Source organism: Macadamia integrifolia, chromosome 9 (genome assembly GCF_013358625.1).
Source record: "Macadamia integrifolia cultivar HAES 741 chromosome 9, SCU_Mint_v3, whole genome shotgun sequence".
Lineage (NCBI taxonomy): Eukaryota > Viridiplantae > Streptophyta > Magnoliopsida > Proteales > Proteaceae > Macadamia > Macadamia integrifolia.
In genome coordinates, this window is record NC_056565.1 from 29,596,720 (window position 1) to 29,613,487 (window position 16,768).

The following is a 16,768-nucleotide window of genomic DNA, read 5'->3' on the forward strand; positions in this document are numbered from 1 at the left end:
TAAGAGCATGGGAGAGTGCATAATAGTGGTTGGAGTACCCACGGTAAGGTAGTTGATTAAGTTGAGCTCTAAAATTCAACATTTGACTAATCCAGACTGGCTACCATCTATCCAATGGCCAAAATTACTGCATTGTTATTCCATGTGAAAATGGGCAGCTTTAATAAGTTTATCGAGGCAGACCACACAAATGAGTTTTTTACTTTCTATTTGGACTGCTACCCATGGTTTTAAGTACCAGTTTAGGATCGGCCGTATCAGATCAATATCGACTGAGACCGATCCCTGAAAAATTTGGGTCATTTCAGGGGTAAAATAGTAAAAAATTAGTACTTTTTATAAATGAATAAGGGTAAAATCAACCGAAACCCCACCAATCCAATCCAATCCAATCCAGATCGATATCAGCAGAGACCAATACCGAAACCATCCCCTAAATCCTTGCTGGTACCTCTAATTTTGATGAGAAACTGTGAAAGGTTGACCATTCATGAATTTTTCATTTTTAATTCTCTTTCATAGGCCATATGCTAAGAAACAGCCACAGTAACCATGGCTACGAGCCCTACATGAAATGTTCATGGGTTGAAAAAATCTTCCTCAATGATGTTCCCTGAAAATCACGCTTAAAAATCACTAACTTTGTTGTAATTTTGGGTCAGCCTAAAGAAAATTCTGCAATGCAATATTACTATTAAACGGAGAAAAATGTGAACCAATCTAGAACCTCTTGATAACAGATTCACGGTAATGAGAAAATGAAGCTGAGAGAGAACTATAATTGAAACGTTTAGTGATTTTTATTAGGAAAGCTATCATGGGAGTAGAGTAAAATCAAGCTTCAAAGTTAAAAAGCTATAAAAGCAAGAATTGCAATATACACAATGAGAGAGGAATCATGCAACCACCAAGGGAGATTATCTGTAAGCTCAAGGTATCTGATCAATTCATCAAAAGTAGTGCTGTATCTCCTCTCATATGGCCCCTAATCTGTTGTTGGTTTTCACATTCAGGATCTTTTACCCAATGCTATGCTAACACGCATTCCTCGCCCTTCTAGCTCCTAAAACCAATACAAGATCAATAGTGTTAAGAGGCGCCGGGGTGGGGGGGGGGAGATATCTACTTCAAAAGAAATAAAAATAAATAAATCTGTTCTAAAACATGCAGAGATAAAGTTGTGTATCCATGGAAATGGTTTGATATATTCGGATGTCTGCATATGCATAAAAACATCAGATTTATGGAAGAAAGGATTTATGACAAGAAAGGTCAGCTACCAGTGTTTTAAATGGATATGAGCCAACTGTTTCAAGGGGATGATGTGAGTGCATAGTGCTAAAAATCTCATTGAACCATTGCCTCATTTCATGTACTTAAACATGACATTGTCTCAGTAATTAGAACTACTAATGCATGAGAAAGCATGAAGAAGCTGTCAAAATAAGCACAAAGCAAATGTTCATTATTCACAAACCATGACCAAAGAGGCCGATAATAAGACTTGAATATACACACAGGTTACTTAGACTCGCTGCTCCGGACTAGAGGTTTTAAAACCCAGAATCCGACACGTGATCGGCCTCCATCAACGCCGATTCAAATTGGTGGCTTAGAACACTAGAAAATGGAACCCTTAAGAAGAAGCAAAGACTTGCACACACACACACACACACACACACACACATATATATATATATATATGGTTCTGTGGAGTTTTTTTATTCAAAAGACTTAAAGATCTTGCTACGAGATGTAAGTTAAGTGATTTTCTGTTATTTTACTGACTTAAAAAAGGAAAAAATGGCAAGAAAAAAAATGAAGATCCAACTGTTTTCATAGCCGATTCAATAGAAGGGGTGTGGCAATCCGGATTAATCAGGATCGACCTAATTTTTTGAACCATGTCAGAACTAAAATATCAGAAACATGGTTTCTGTTGATACATTCATAACTCAAGATTGGAAGTCTACATATATACAGCACCGAGATCTGATTTGAATGAGCAACCTGCTTAAAAGTCCCTTGGCCGAGATTGACTCAACCAAGCTTTGTGTCAGGTTTCAGGTGGCATCATGTAGGCCTGGACCTCGACTTCATATAAGCATGTTAAAAATCTATGATGCATGTATATGCATGCTTATGTGGGTGTGTGATGGATTCATGATTAAATGCTAGAGAGAGAGAGAGAGAGAGAGAGAGAGAGAGAGAGAGGTACCACTCCATTGAGAGATTCAAGAGCAGCATCCATCTCCAGCTTGGATGAGTAGCAAACAAAACCATAACCACGAGATCGTCCTGTATCTCCATCATATAGGACTCTGGCTCCAACCACATTACCATATTCTTGGAAAACTTGGAACAAACTCTCCGATGTGACTGACCATGATAAGTTCCCCACAAAAAGCTTGTATTCGGTTTCAGGATACATCGGCTCCCTAGGTCTTGGTTTATCTGAGAAGTTCACCTTAAGTGTCCGACCACCAAATATCTGAAATTTAAACATTTCCGTTATTCTTTAATTTCAGGTCTAAGAACTTGAAAAAAGGAGCAATTAACCAAATATATATATATATATATATATTCTACAAGTATGTTGAATCCATGATCTAGAACTGTAGGATATTCACATGCACACGTTATTATATAGGTGTTAGGGAAAATGTTTAAGCTCATGCAATGGGAAACTAAATGACTTTACTGAAGTAACTTATTTGAAATTTGGTTGTATTACAGTAACATGATGGAGTGTGTCAAGGTGGTGAGAAGAGGATTTAATTAGACAGCTTATCCATTGACCTGTAAGATACATTGATATGGTGAAAGAGGATTCATATGGTTCACCACAACTAAGATGGATAATAGATGAATCGTAATTATGATTATGATGATATGGTAGTGAAGTAAGACAATTATTTCATCAGAATCATTCATTTCTATTTTTTTCCAATAATTAATCAAGGTTTATTCTGTCAGTAAAACTGTGCAGCATTAAAATGGAGGAAATAAATATAAATAACAGTAACATTTCATACTCATTATCAAACAGCAATCGTGCGATTTCACATTAAGATTCGACTGCAGAAGATAAACAGAGACTATTTCTCTTTGGTTGGTGGAGGGGTGAGTGAGTGAGAGATCTTACACTTCCATCAAGATTTTTGATAACTGCATTTGCATCTTCAGTACTGCTCATTGTAACAAATGCAAATCCTCTGCTTCTTCCTGTCTCCCTATCATAAAGCACCTAATGCCACTAAAATAGATTAGTAAAGGACTATGGAATAATTGGCCATCATCAATCAGAGCTCTGCGCATCTAAGCACAACATGGAAGCTTCAATACAAGCAGAGTAACAGTCACATGCATTGTTTCTGTGGCATCTGGTTGGAAGGGAACCCCAATTGATACCAGTTCAAGTATTCATCGGTATGCAGCCTTCCTATTGGCCAGATTGGCTTATTTTAGGATGTGTTTGGTTGAATAATTCGTTGGAGAGTCTTTCTATAGAAACGCGATTCTGAATTTTTTAAATCGTTTGGTTGTTTTTGGAGTTTGTTCAACTTAGAAGTATGTAATCCAACTGAAGCATCTTTTAAAGCCAAATGTAGTTCGTGGGTGAGTTTTACAAAATACATAAACTCACATGTGACACCTAATTCTACCTATCATATAAGTAGAATGAGTTAAGTGATGATTCGACTGATATACCAATATCGGGCTCCTATTTTCGCTTTTCTCTAGTCGAAGAAAAAAAACGCTGTGAAGGTCTTCCATGGCTACCGAAACCCACTTCACCCTTCTGCTAGTTGATTAGTTGAGACCTGCAACTAACCGAACTCAAGACTGAAGGCTGTCATCGGAAGCTTGTTTTTCCCACAAACTGCAAGTAAACCGGAAAAGTGCACGGCGATCTTTTGGCAGTTGCTTTTTACCAAAGTATTTTGCGAAACCCTAGACCTGCTTTTTTTTTTTTTGGGGGGGGGGGGGTGAAGAACAAGGTGTCTCTTCCATTTCTTATGTTTAAAATTTTCACTAATTTCGGTTGTAGGGTTCAATGTTTAGTACGAATCACAGGGTTTGGTCACCAAATTACTGTAATTAGGGTTTTTATATTTATGATTTCTGGAACTGTGGCTGTAATTCTTCCATGTACGAAAGTTGAAAATCTGATCTCTCAGAATCCCAATCGTTTCCTCTGCAACGCCAAATCCATCTTCGTCGATTACTGTATTCCTAGATGATGAATAGCTTTAATTTGGGCAAATTTGTTCCCCATTGCCAATCACAAATCAACACATACCTGCTTCCCTCATTAATTTGTGCGTTCTTGCCACTAGAGCTGTCACCGCTCTTTGTAAACAAGATTTGCAAATGCAGGAAGCATCATCTCCATTTTACGGTAGACATGCTTTGAGTTTTCCGTCCAGGTCTCGAAAAGGTGGAAATAGTTCAGCAGATTCCGACATTAATCGACAACACCGAAATAGGATTTCAGGCCAAACCTTATCCTTGTAATTTACAGGAACAGGGAAAGGGTCTTATCAATTGAGTCTTACTATTCTTTAATTTAGAGCAAAAGGACTTACTTTAATTTAGAGCAAAAGAAAACTAATTTAGAATAGGGAAAGGGTCTTACCAACTAAAATATCACATGAACCGATCCAGATGAGATTTGGGATCTGAATTGCATCTAAGGAGACTAACTTTTGAGGAAGTTATATCAAACCTGGCCTCAACCCTCTAAGATAATTTGGAATAGAAAGATGCCACTGTTATTGGAAACCAATGGTGAAAATTGTTAGATTTTTATTAGCCAAGTAGCATTTTCACTATAAGATCTGTAGAGAACATTTTCACTGATAACATTTGTACAAAAATGACAGATTGAAATGGTTCTCTGTTAAGAAAACAAACCTATTTGTCGGGGAACATCTCTATTTAGTATGGATGTATCTGTGCACATTATCGATTTAATTAATGTCATATTCAATTATGTCACTAAACAGGACTTATAAGAATAAACTACTAATATAAGTTACTAAGTACGGATGCTTTTTATTTATTCTTTTTTTTTTTGGCTTATTTTTAAACACTATAAACTGATGGAGTTAGAATAACCAAGCAGTTGTTTTTTATGATTGGACCTAGAGAATCAAAATGACAGATTTAGTATCCAAACAGTTTTTAATGACTTATTCTACAGAATCATTCTCATAGATTTAGGTTAACCAAACAGTTTTCAGGAAGAAATACCTAAGGGGGCGTTTGGTTCGAATTTTCCATCGAACCACATTCTAGGGATTCAGTTTCGCATCAACTTAAAACTGTTTGGTTCATATTTTGGAAAAGCTGATCCGGAGTCGCGGTGTTCAGTTGAATCACGGACTTGAACAAAAATCCAGGACTCAACTGGCTTAACCTATTGAGGTTAATCTAGGATCGAGTCACGGATTTTAGGGTTGATATAAAAACCATAGAATCACGGAGTCTCACAATTATCAGGTTTTTACCCTCTGACGGTGAAAGACAATCGCACTCTAACCCTGCAACTGAAAATCGAGGTGAGATTACTGTCCTCCTTCTTCTTCGTTTGTGTTTAGGGTTTCTCACGTTTACCCTTCTTCTTCACATCCAGGGCTTACCCTCTTATGGTGGAAGTTGATCGCAGCCTTTACTTGCAACTGAAAATCGACGTGAGATTTATACTATCCTTCTCCTTCTTCTTCTTCTTCTTCTTCTTCTTCTTCATTTGTGTTTAGGGTTTCTCACGTTTACGCTTCTTATTCCTCTTCGTTTGTGTTTAGGGTTGATATAAAAACCATAGAATCATGCTGTAGTTGCTCTGAAAACAACCAAAGCCTCACCCTCTCTCAACTCTTCTTCCTCCTCCTCTTCCAAGAGCGGCTTCAGAGGTCGGTTTTGAAAGAAGGTGAATCTCTGCACTCTCTCACCCTCTCTGAACTCATCTACTCCGTGCCATCTGCTTGCTGTGAGTATGACTAATTTTTCTAGGGCGTCTTTTTTGTTCATGGATGGTTGTTTCAGGTTTGACAAATCCTCTTAGCAGAACGTCGCTGGACTTTGCGCACATTACTAATAGGGGCTGCGGATTTTGGAACCTACAACCGAAGGTGAATCCCTGCACTCGCTCTCAAATCTTCTTCTTCCTCACCTTCTCTGTGCCATTCTCTGCTATCTCAGAGTTTGGTTCATTTTTTTTTGGTTTTTTTTCTCAAAATCCCTAAACCATGGCTGTCAAATAAGTTGAAAAATCGCACGATCTAGCGTTGTTTTGTTTGTTTATGGAAGGAAGTGGTTGCTTTGTCTGTCCTCAAGATTGATAATGATTTGTGAATCATAGTTTGGGAATTTACATATTAGGCAGATTTTCTGTTACGATTCTTTTCCTATTGATTCTCTGTTTGCTGTGAAATTATTCATTCAATATTTGGATTAATCAAATTATGCAATGAAAAGGTACTTGCCAATGTAGAGGATTGCAGTGTGTCAACAGTTCTGAATTTGTAACTAAGAGGTTGCTTGAATGAACAACAATATGTGACTGAATATTGGATCTTTCTACCCAATATCACTTTAAAGATTGGTAAACACTGGAAGTTTTTTTAACTTGTCTACTGCTGCCCAATTTGCTTCTCTGAATTTTATTCAAAATAGACCAAGTTGACATCACACAAATTGATCTTGGATTAGTCTTACATTTTTGGACTGGATGTAGCCCAAATTGATCTGATACGTTAGCTTGTGCTTGCATCAGATACAGATTTTTTATTTTATTATTTTATTTTTTTTGTTCTGAATTCTGCCATTTGACAGAATTATGAAATATCCTCAATTCATGTATGGTTTGTCATTTATGAAATATCCTCAATTCTGTCATATGATATTCTGATTTTTTTTTTCCTGAAGTCTGCCATTTTTTTGGTTTGTCTATTCATTAATGATCCATACACTTCCTATCACCAGTCAGCACAGGGTACTATGAAGTTTACTATGAAGTTAACCACAAATACTTTCAATGACAGGGTAGTCTACTATGAAGTTAAATATGTTTCTACCAAAGGGCCTGTTAGGAAGTACATGGTAACATGAAACTAACAGAACCTGACCCAACCTATTCTTGAAAAAATTGCTTATCATTATTACAGATCACTTGGTAGTATAACTGTACGTGGAATCTACAACTATGCACCCACACTAAAAGTACATAACCATTTAATCACACTCTTTACAGGGATTCCCCAGTTGAGCTGGGGACAAAATGCTCCCAACTTGTTAAAAGTATATTCCCTTCTTCCTTCCTTCCTTTATTCAACAGCCTGCATTAAGCTTTGACCTTGATAAATATGCTTCACAGTATATTGTTGAATTATACACTGTGAAGGAAATGCAGAATGAAGATAAGTCCAAGCGAAACAAATATTTATATCTGACATGACAGCTTCAACAAGAAAATAAGAAGATTGTTTCTGTTGATTGGTAGTGTCTACAAACTAATAAGTTATGAAAGTGGATAAACCATCTTAACCATTATTAGCAACTAGATATCATGTTTTCAAAATTATGAAATATCCTCGATAGCTATTTCCCTTTCTTCAACATCTTCTCACATAGAACATGGCCCTTTTGTTGATTAGTACTTGTTCTTTCTATATCTTATGAAGGTAATATTTTATTCTTATAAGATGATTATATTTGCTTTACAGGTTGAAAACAAAGGTTGTGGAATGTTCGAATGGATACCAAATTCAAGCCCAAGTTTTCATACTTGACTCCACCTCGGTCACAATGCTCAGAAACCCCAACTTCATCATCTCCTTCCCCTTCATCAGACTATATCAAAGGATACTTGAACGGTGCAATTAAAGAATCGGAGGATCATACGAGGATGCTGAGAGATGTTCTTGATGCAGTCAAGAAGCTTGATTTAAACAAAAATGTAGAATAAACTCTTATAGGAGAGTAGGAATTTTTTGGAAAAGAAAAGGCCGATGCCATTGTAATGATATTGAGTTCATTATCATTTAATAGTACCTGGATTGTAATATTTAATTTAGACTGAACTATGTTTTTGGATCATTACATGTTAGTACCTTTGATAACTATGGGGTATTGGGCACATCACAACCTCCAAGTGCCCCATTCATAATTTCATAATCTATGGAAAGATTTCAGAATATGACACTTATAACAGATTGTTTCTAACCTAAATATGGAAATGAAAAATAACCCTGAAACTCAGAATCAATGGAAAGATTGTAGAATTTAAAATTCAAAACGGAGTAAGATTCACATGTGTAATGTGACATGTGACTGAGCTCATTATAATATGACCTGAATGAGATTCACATGCGTAATATGACTTGTTCTCCTAAATAGAACCACGTACAAAACTGATTAGAATATGCGAAAAGAACATGTTCAAACTTCTTGTTTGATCAAGGAGAAAAAAAAACAGTATACATGTCCATTCCAAAATTTTGACTTCATTTTAGCAAGGACTGAAGACTCGAGAGATAATAGATGGGTGCCAATGTACTGGGTGCATGTTAAAATCCTCCCAACTATTCCGATACCTTGCACTGTCATAATGCCTTGTAATTTTCTTCTTATTTTTCTTCATTTTAATATATTTATTTATTAAAAAAAAAATCTACTACACTTTTGGAATTGATAACTCACGAGTGCCATTCTTTTTTTTTTTTACATATTACTAGAAAAAATAAATAAATAAATAAATAAAGAAGTCCATCTTTGGAACAAATTTTTGTTTCTTGAATTTTTTTCCTTTATTCAAACAGAACCTAGTTCACAAACTCAAAGGTAACCAAACAGTTTTCCACTCATACTCAACTGACAGAATCAGGGTAACCAAACAGTTTTCCACTCAGAATCAACTGATAGAATCAGGTTAACCAAAGAGTTTTCCAGTCATATTCAACTAACAGAATCAGGGTAACCAAACAGTTTTTTACACCCAAGAAATTGTTCCAAAGAAACTCATCCATATGAGTTACATCTAGAATCCTGAATCCCTAGAATGTAGTTCGATGGAAAATTCGAACCAAACACCCCCTAACAGAACTATGGGTAACCAAACAGTTTTCCAGAATATCTCAAAAATAAATAACATTCAACAGAAACACTCTCTACGGTAGCTATGCCAAATCAGAAATAAAACTCCAACGAATTATACAACCAAACACATCCAAGTATCCCCTTTTGAGTCTTGACACAGTTGTTGAAGGGATCTGGAGGTCAAGGCACTGAGCCCAAATGCATGTCATTACAGGGCCTGTTAAGTTGTGAATTGGAGAATTCTTTTCAAAGCAATCCCATTACCCCTTCTCAACTTGGTAACAAATGGGGATTGAGGAAATGCTTCAAACAGATCCACTGCGGATTTCATTTCCTTGGCATACTTGACTCATCGCCTCTTTACTCTTGAGCAAATCGGCCATCAGCCTTTATGAATAATGCAACAAGATGGGATTAGAGAGGCTCCTCAAGCCAAGTTAGTAGAGCTCTTAAATTTCCTCAATATTTAGGGCATGAAAAACAAGGTTAACTGAAAATTCCTTTAGGTTGGTCCAGATATATACACCGTGGTTTTGCATGAATGAGATAACAAATCTATTCATAAAAGGTATTTTGCACAGATCACATCAAATAGGAAATCACTGTACCGAACTAAATTGTAAATGAAGTAGCAAGACAGTTGCAGTTAGATATATAAATACCTCAACCATCTCTGGACTTCCATATTCTTGGACAATTCCAGCGAGTTGAGCACTGTCACAGTTATAAGGAAGATTTCCGAAGTAAAGCTTAGTGTTTACAGGAGTCTGAGCTTCATCTTCACCCAATACCTGATCCTCTCCTTCCTCATCAACTATATCCTCTGGCTCCTCCACCGATTCGGGTTCCGTCTGGATCGCTGTCGCTGCCTCTTCTTGTGCAACAGCTGCTGAGATCCTCGGTGTTTGCCACTTGTGGGAGATCACGCCAGTTGAGTGGAATTCAATGGAGTGAGAGTGGGACACTGAAGCTACTTGTAAAGTACGGACATGGCTAATTCTCAGGACAAAATCAAGTGCCACTTGTTTTGAACGGATACAAGAGGTGGTAGCAGCGGTGGAGAAGCAAGAACCTATTGCAGCTGCGGCGGCAGCCATGGTTGCCGGAATTTTCGGCTCTCCTAAATGTTGGTGGTGGTGATGGTTTCGTCTGTTAATACTGTGAAAGTGGTACAGTGGAGAAGACAAGGTGGATTGAAAGAAGAGGGAGGAAATAGGAGTGGTAAGCGTAATGTAATCTATGCTGACGTGGGGCGCTCTTATCCAATGAGATGGAAGTGGAAATGGATATGAGGGATAAGATTAGGGGGCATTTGGTTCGAATTTTCCATCGAACCACATTTCAGGGATTCAAGATTTTTGATGTAACTCATATGTATGAGTTTCATTGGAATAATTTTCTTCTAGGTGAAAAATTGTTTGGTTACCCTGATTCTATTAGTTGAATCTAAGTGGAAAACTGTTTGGTTATCCTGATTTTGTCGGTTGATTATGAGTGGAAAACTGTTTGGTTACCTGTGAGTCTGTGAACTATGTTCTGTTAGAATAATAAAGAAAAAAAAATTTCAAAAAACAAAAATTTGTTCCAAAGATGGACTTCTTTATTTTTATTTTTTTTCTTCTTCTTTTTTCTAGTAATAGGTAAAAAAAAAAGAGTGGCACTCGTGAGCTATCAATTCCAAGAGTGTAGTAGATTTTTTTGTTTTTTTGCATTTTTTAATAAATAAATATATTAAATTGAAGAGGAAAATAAGAAGAAAATTACAAGGCATGATTTTAGTGCATGGTAGCGGAATAGGTCATGCATCTAAAAAAAATAATGTAGTATTGAATCGTTAATTTTTTCTTAAAAACATGTTTTGATTTCTTTATCTAATGGTTTTGGGTAGATATTAAGTTTTTTTGTATTTTATTTTTTGAATTATTTATAAATGCCAACTATTTAGTTTGGAGATATACTAAATTGGAACAATTCGATAGATATGATCAGTTTAATTCATTATACTTAGAACCATGGTTTGGAGGATTTTAGCATGCACCCAACACATTGGCACCTACCTATTATCTCCCCAGACTTCACTCCTTACTAACATGAAGTAAAAAAATGTGGAATGGACATGTATACATATTTTTTTTCTTGATGTGGATGTGGAAGGTGTAGGTATCATGGACCTCAGCGGGGTCGCGATATAGCGCGTAGCACGTGTATACACGCTAAGGTTCGACCCTAATAAGATAGTATCCCTTGGTCATCAAATGCCAAAGGGGGATACACATTATGGGTAAAAGGGAGTCGCCACCTAGAAAGGGTCTAGGACCCATAAATCTCTCCCCCAATCAAGGGAGAGAGATTAATGACTTTGATGGATAAGGCTGGTTTGCACCAAGATTCTGGACAAGTGTCAAGTGACAGACTGGGAAGGTGTTAGGCACCCAGTCTGCTCGGCCCTAAGGCCGGTCTCCTTTTGTTTGACCAAAGTTTGTTTGTACCCTACTAACTAGTCCTAAATCTAGGTCACTGAAAATTCTAAACTAGGTATCTAAGCATGACATGTGAAAACCCTAAACCAAGTGTCTAAATTATGCTAGCTAGTTTTGATGCAAATAATGAAATGATTACGCTAATTTTTAAAAAAAAAAAAACCTAAATGATTTAATTAATGTATTATGAGTCTTAGATTAAGCTAATTAAATAAACCTAGATCTAGGATTAGTTGAGCAATTTATGAAACCCTAAATTAAACTAACTCAATTAATTGAGCATAACTAGATGGATGATTAATGAATTTATGAAATTCTAAATTGAATTAATTAAAATGATTAATCATAATCCCTAATAATTTGTAAAATGAATTATTGCAATCCTAATTAATCTCTTAATCTAATAGGTAAAAAGGTTTTTTAAAAAAAGACCAAAACTTGAATTGAATGGTGAAAGCTACCCGAATCTAACTATTTTAGATGGAAGTTTTGGAAAACCTAATCAATCTAATAATTTAAACAATTAAAACCGAATTTTAAGAGTCAATTAAATGTATTATGAACCCTAATTAATCTAATGAATTCAGACTTTATTTAATTAAATATTAAAATAATTATTTAATTAACTACCTCAATTTAAGTAAATGGAATCTATCTATTATGTTAAATATACAATGGTTGTAAATGTCCCATGTGGTGATATGAGTGAGAAGTGGATAAAATATGAATACTAACTGACCTACATGCATGAGAAAAATGAATTGATTTAAACAAGAAAAAAAAAAGAATCATCAAGTATCAAAAACATGTTAATAAACACGAAGCATGGCAAACATGATATTGACTAACCGATCTAAATCTAATGATTATCAATATGGCAAGATATCCGAATCTAAATTAAATACACAATTAATTCTAAAGGGACCCACTATTTGAGATAAAAAGAGACGGATCAAAACGGGTTCATTTTATCAACCCGAAAACCCAAGAAACGCACCTAATGCTATGAGGCGATTTGAGGGTGGCCAGCCATGCCCTTGCTAACATACGTCCTCGATTACGTCCCATACGTTATTAAGAGGAAAATAAAATAAAATCATTTGATTTTAAATTTTAAAATTAGGGGAATCCCAACCCTAAGTTCTAGACTGGATACATTACAGACCTGAAATCAAACCAAAATGGATAAAAGAAAAATAAAGAACAAAAGGAGGGGAAATCAAACCAAAATGGATAAAAGAAAAATAAAATAACAAAAAGAGGAGAAGATTCCACACAAAAAACAGAAATGAAATAACAGGTTGTGGGTATTACAAATATGGACTATCTAATCAGCAAATTAAAGAAATAACAAAAAAAAAAAAAAAAAAAAAAAAAAAAAAAAGGAAAAAGAAGAGAAGACGATGGGCTAGAGGTGGATTTTGGCAAAGGGAAGAAGATGGGAACTGTAGTGGTTCAGATTTCGGTTATGGAGAAAGGTAAATGGGAAGAAGTAGGAGATGATTTCAGTTATGGAGAAAAGAAGGGGATGATGAGTTCGGACTAGGAGAAAATGAAGGTGAGAATATATATATATATATATATTGCTGGTTTATATCACCAATGGTTGCTGCATATTTTGGAGGAAGGAAAGAAGTAGAAGAAGAAAGTGAAGAAGAAGAAGAATGAGAAAGGAGGTTCGATGGCTGCTGGTTAGTAGTTGCAGCAGCAGAGAAAAAGAAGAGAAGAAGAAGAATGAGAGAAGAAGAAGAAGTTGCAGGTTTCAGCCATGGAGAAGGTCGGCTGGAGAAAAATGATGGAAGGTAAGGATTTAGTTGTAGGCAAAAAGAAAGAGAACAAAAAAATAGGGAAAGGAAAAAAGGATTGGTTGGTTTTAGGTTTGGAAAGAAAAATAAAGGAAGTAGAAGGTATGGAGAAATGAGAGGGAAGAAGAAGGAGAAGGAGAAGAAGAGAAGGTAGATGGTTGCAGGTTTTGGAGGCCGTAGGTTTCAGCCATGGAGAAGAGAAGAAGAAGAAGAAGAGGAGGGAGGTTCGGTTACCTGAGAAGTGAAGGATTTGATACCACGATGGTTGCTGGTTTGGAAATGAGAAAGAAGAAAGGAGAAAGGAGAAGAAGAAAAAAATGAAGAAGAAGAAGAGGAAGGAGGCAGCTGATTTTCTGCTACAATGAAAAAAAGAAAGAAAGGAAGAAGAGTTGGCAGAAGAGATTAGGGCTTGAGATCCTAATCTAAGGGTTTATGTCTAAAGAACAAAAAATAAAAAATAAATCAAATCAAACCTACTTATTAAGCGAGTATATTAAGCCACAAATAAAACCAATTAATTGAATCAAAATATAATAATAAGAGTAAACAAAACAAATTAAAATGAGAAAAACCGAATTAGCAAAACCAATGGATTGGACCCAATGACCCAAATCAAACTATATTGAACCCAATTAAAACAAAATAAACCCAATTGAACCGGAATCAACCAATTCACATTTAATAAACCATACTAAACCAAATTAAAGCTAATTAAACCTAATTAATCTAAATGAACCAATTAAACCTAAATACACCTAATTGAATCGAAATAAACCAATTTATATCTAATAAACCACATTAAACCAAATTAAAACTAATTAAACGTAATTAATCTAAATGAAACAATTATTAATAAATTAGAACCTAATATTTTAAATTAGATAAACTAGTTCTAAATTACAATTAGGAGAAGAAAAATACCTTAGACCCGGCTTTAATCAAGAAACAAGAGGAGATAAACCTTGTGTTTCAAGCTTCAAATCGAACCGAACTGGACTAGATCTCCCAGCTCAAGGAAGGATTAATGTGTTAAACTTTTAGACTTGGAAAATATTTGATTTTAAAGGGAAGAAGTTAGCCAAAACCTTGATAGGGCCATTCTCTCTCCCAAATTCCCAATTTTTCTCCTCTCTTTTGGAAGAGAGGAAGGGCTATACTTATAGCCTTGGGACTTGCGACAATTCTCTCTTATTTCCAATATGGGACTAAAAAACTAGAGAGAATTATCCAAAAAGGTTTGCTTTTGGAAAAATGGGTTTGGGCACCATGTGGCACTCTCTGGTTGCTCGTAATGGAATCTGATACCGAACTTCGAGGGTCATATCTTTCAAACCGTTAGTCAGAATTCGACGTGTAATATGTCGTTAGAAAGCTCAATCCGAGCACTATCCAATGATGTGAAACATGATTGTGGTCTCAATTGAAAACCTTTATGAAAATATGTATAAAGTAGGGACTCGGATCATATAATGAAAGAGAGAATCGGGCGTCGATTCGCATAGTTCTCGTATCAAAGTACAATATCCGACTCTAGGGGACAAATGACAATAATCCACAATATCAAATTCCAATTTTTGAAAACATTTTATCTTGAAATTTTATAAGGGAAAAATGGTCATTTTCTACTCTAAGCTTGAAAATTCTCCAAGTCTAAAATGTCCAATATGTAGTTCTTCATATTGTCATCATTACCGGGGGGTGACAAAATTCGGTGTCTGCAGAAGGACCTACTAACTTATTGATCAAACAAGAAGTTTGAACTTCTTCTCTTAGCATATTCTATTCAGTTTTGTATGTGGTTCTATATAGGAGAATATGTCATATTACACATGTGAATTTCAGTCACAGGTCATATTACAATAAGCTCAGTCACATGTCACATTACACATGTGAATCTAATTCTGTTCTGAATTTTAAATTTTGAAATCTTTCCAGAATTTCAGGGATATTTTTTATATCCATATTCAGATTAGGACAGTTCCATAACTAGAGATCCATGTCTTGTTCTGGTCTTGTTTCTTTCTCTATGATTCTGGAATTTTCTTGGTTTTCAGGTGGTTAGAAACACTCTGTTCTAAATTTCAAATTCTGAAATCTTTCCATTGATTCTGAATTTCTGAATTGGGCACTTGGAGGTTGTGATGTGCCCAATTCCCCATAAAAGGTGCTTGCTTCATTGCTTGTTTGCTCCTATCAGCTGCTGGTTTTTAATAATAGTGATCAAAGGACCTCTCATCCTGAAGCTTCCTTGGAGTAAAAGATAATTGATTTGTTGGATTGATGAGTCAAGAGCTTGAAGGAGAAAGAGAATAATCATTACAAAAACTGGTCCAATACAAGTACCAACATGTAATAATCCAAAAACATAGTTCAATCTAAATTAACTATTACAATCCAAGTACTATCATTACAATGACATCAGCCTTGACTACGTCAAGAACATCTCTCAGCATCCTCGTATGGTCCTCTAATTCTTTAATTGCACCGTTCAAGTATCCTTTGATCTAGTCTAATGAAGGGGAAGGAGATGATGAAGTTGAGATTTCCGAGCATTGGAACCGAGATGGAGTCTGATAACTATGACAGCATGGACTTGAATTTGATATCCATTCGAACATTCCACAACCTTTGTTTTCAACGTATAAAGCAAATAGAATCATCTAATAAGTATTTAAGAAAATAAACATTCAAATGTTAAATATCCCCAAAAAAATAAGAAATTCATACCCCAGTTTACTGTGGACAACACCAAAAAAATCGAGCATAATTTGCACTTGTCTTCGCTGTTCATACCCAAATAGTATTCCACCATTAGAAGGACCAGGAGAATCAATCCTCTCTTTCCCATGACTGAGTTCTAACACTTGTATCCAGTTGTACCAAGCCCACCAAGCCTCTCTCTCTCAAAACTACACAAGAAGAACCTTCAAAGCCTCCCTCCCTCCCTCTATGAATACCCTTCTCTCTCCCAAATCAACCATTACCAAATCCATCCTATCATAACATACACCAAAAATACTACTACTCTCCACAATATTCAAACACCTTGTAAAACTTTTGAGCCAATCAAATAATATGACAAGCTTCAACTTCACAATTTCCAAGCAAATATGCATAGAAATGAATCACAGCAGTCCACCTGATTTAAGTTGATAATGGTCTCAATTAGCTACATGTAAAATTTTAAATCCAAATTCAACTATTTATCTTCTCATGTAATGGCAAACCCTCCCTTCCTCTGTATATCTATTCATCTCATCATTAAACCATACTTTTTTTGTAGTTAGATTTTTTTTTTCCTATGCTTCATTATACCATGAGGATAATTCTATTTGAACTGAAACTTGACAAGTGAGTAGATGACAACAAGATCTAGATGTAATT

The 16,768-nt window shown here is 35.6% G+C and overlaps 1 protein-coding gene across 1 annotated transcript; it reads right to left on the reverse strand.

Annotated features, from left to right (window-relative positions):
* Positions 1–778: 778 nt before the first annotated feature.
* Positions 779–10,305, reverse strand: LOC122088101 (29 kDa ribonucleoprotein A, chloroplastic-like). The gene is made up of 4 exons (XM_042657251.1): positions 9,762–10,305; positions 3,146–3,247; positions 2,219–2,491; positions 779–1,063 (listed from the first exon to the last, which is right to left on the reverse strand). Exons 1-4 carry the CDS (start codon positions 10,194–10,196, stop codon positions 1,010–1,012), a joined length of 864 nt encoding a protein of 287 aa, XP_042513185.1. The 5' UTR covers positions 10,197–10,305; the 3' UTR covers positions 779–1,009.
* Between the last annotated feature and the right edge of the window lie 6,463 nt (positions 10,306–16,768).

Excerpts from the sequence above, each read along its gene's own strand:
- LOC122088101 (XM_042657251.1), bottom strand. The coding sequence starts at position 10,196 with ATGGCTGCCGCCGCAGCTGCAATAGGTTCTTGCTTCTCCACCGCTGCT. Across the intron at positions 2,492-3,145 it reads TCAAAAATCTTGATGGAAGT|ATATTTGGTGGTCGGACACT; the intron begins GTAAGATCTCTC and ends TTTAAATTTCAG. Across the intron at positions 1,064-2,218 it reads TTGAATCTCTCAATGGAGTG|GAGCTAGAAGGGCGAGGAAT; the intron begins GTACCTCTCTCT and ends TATTGGTTTTAG.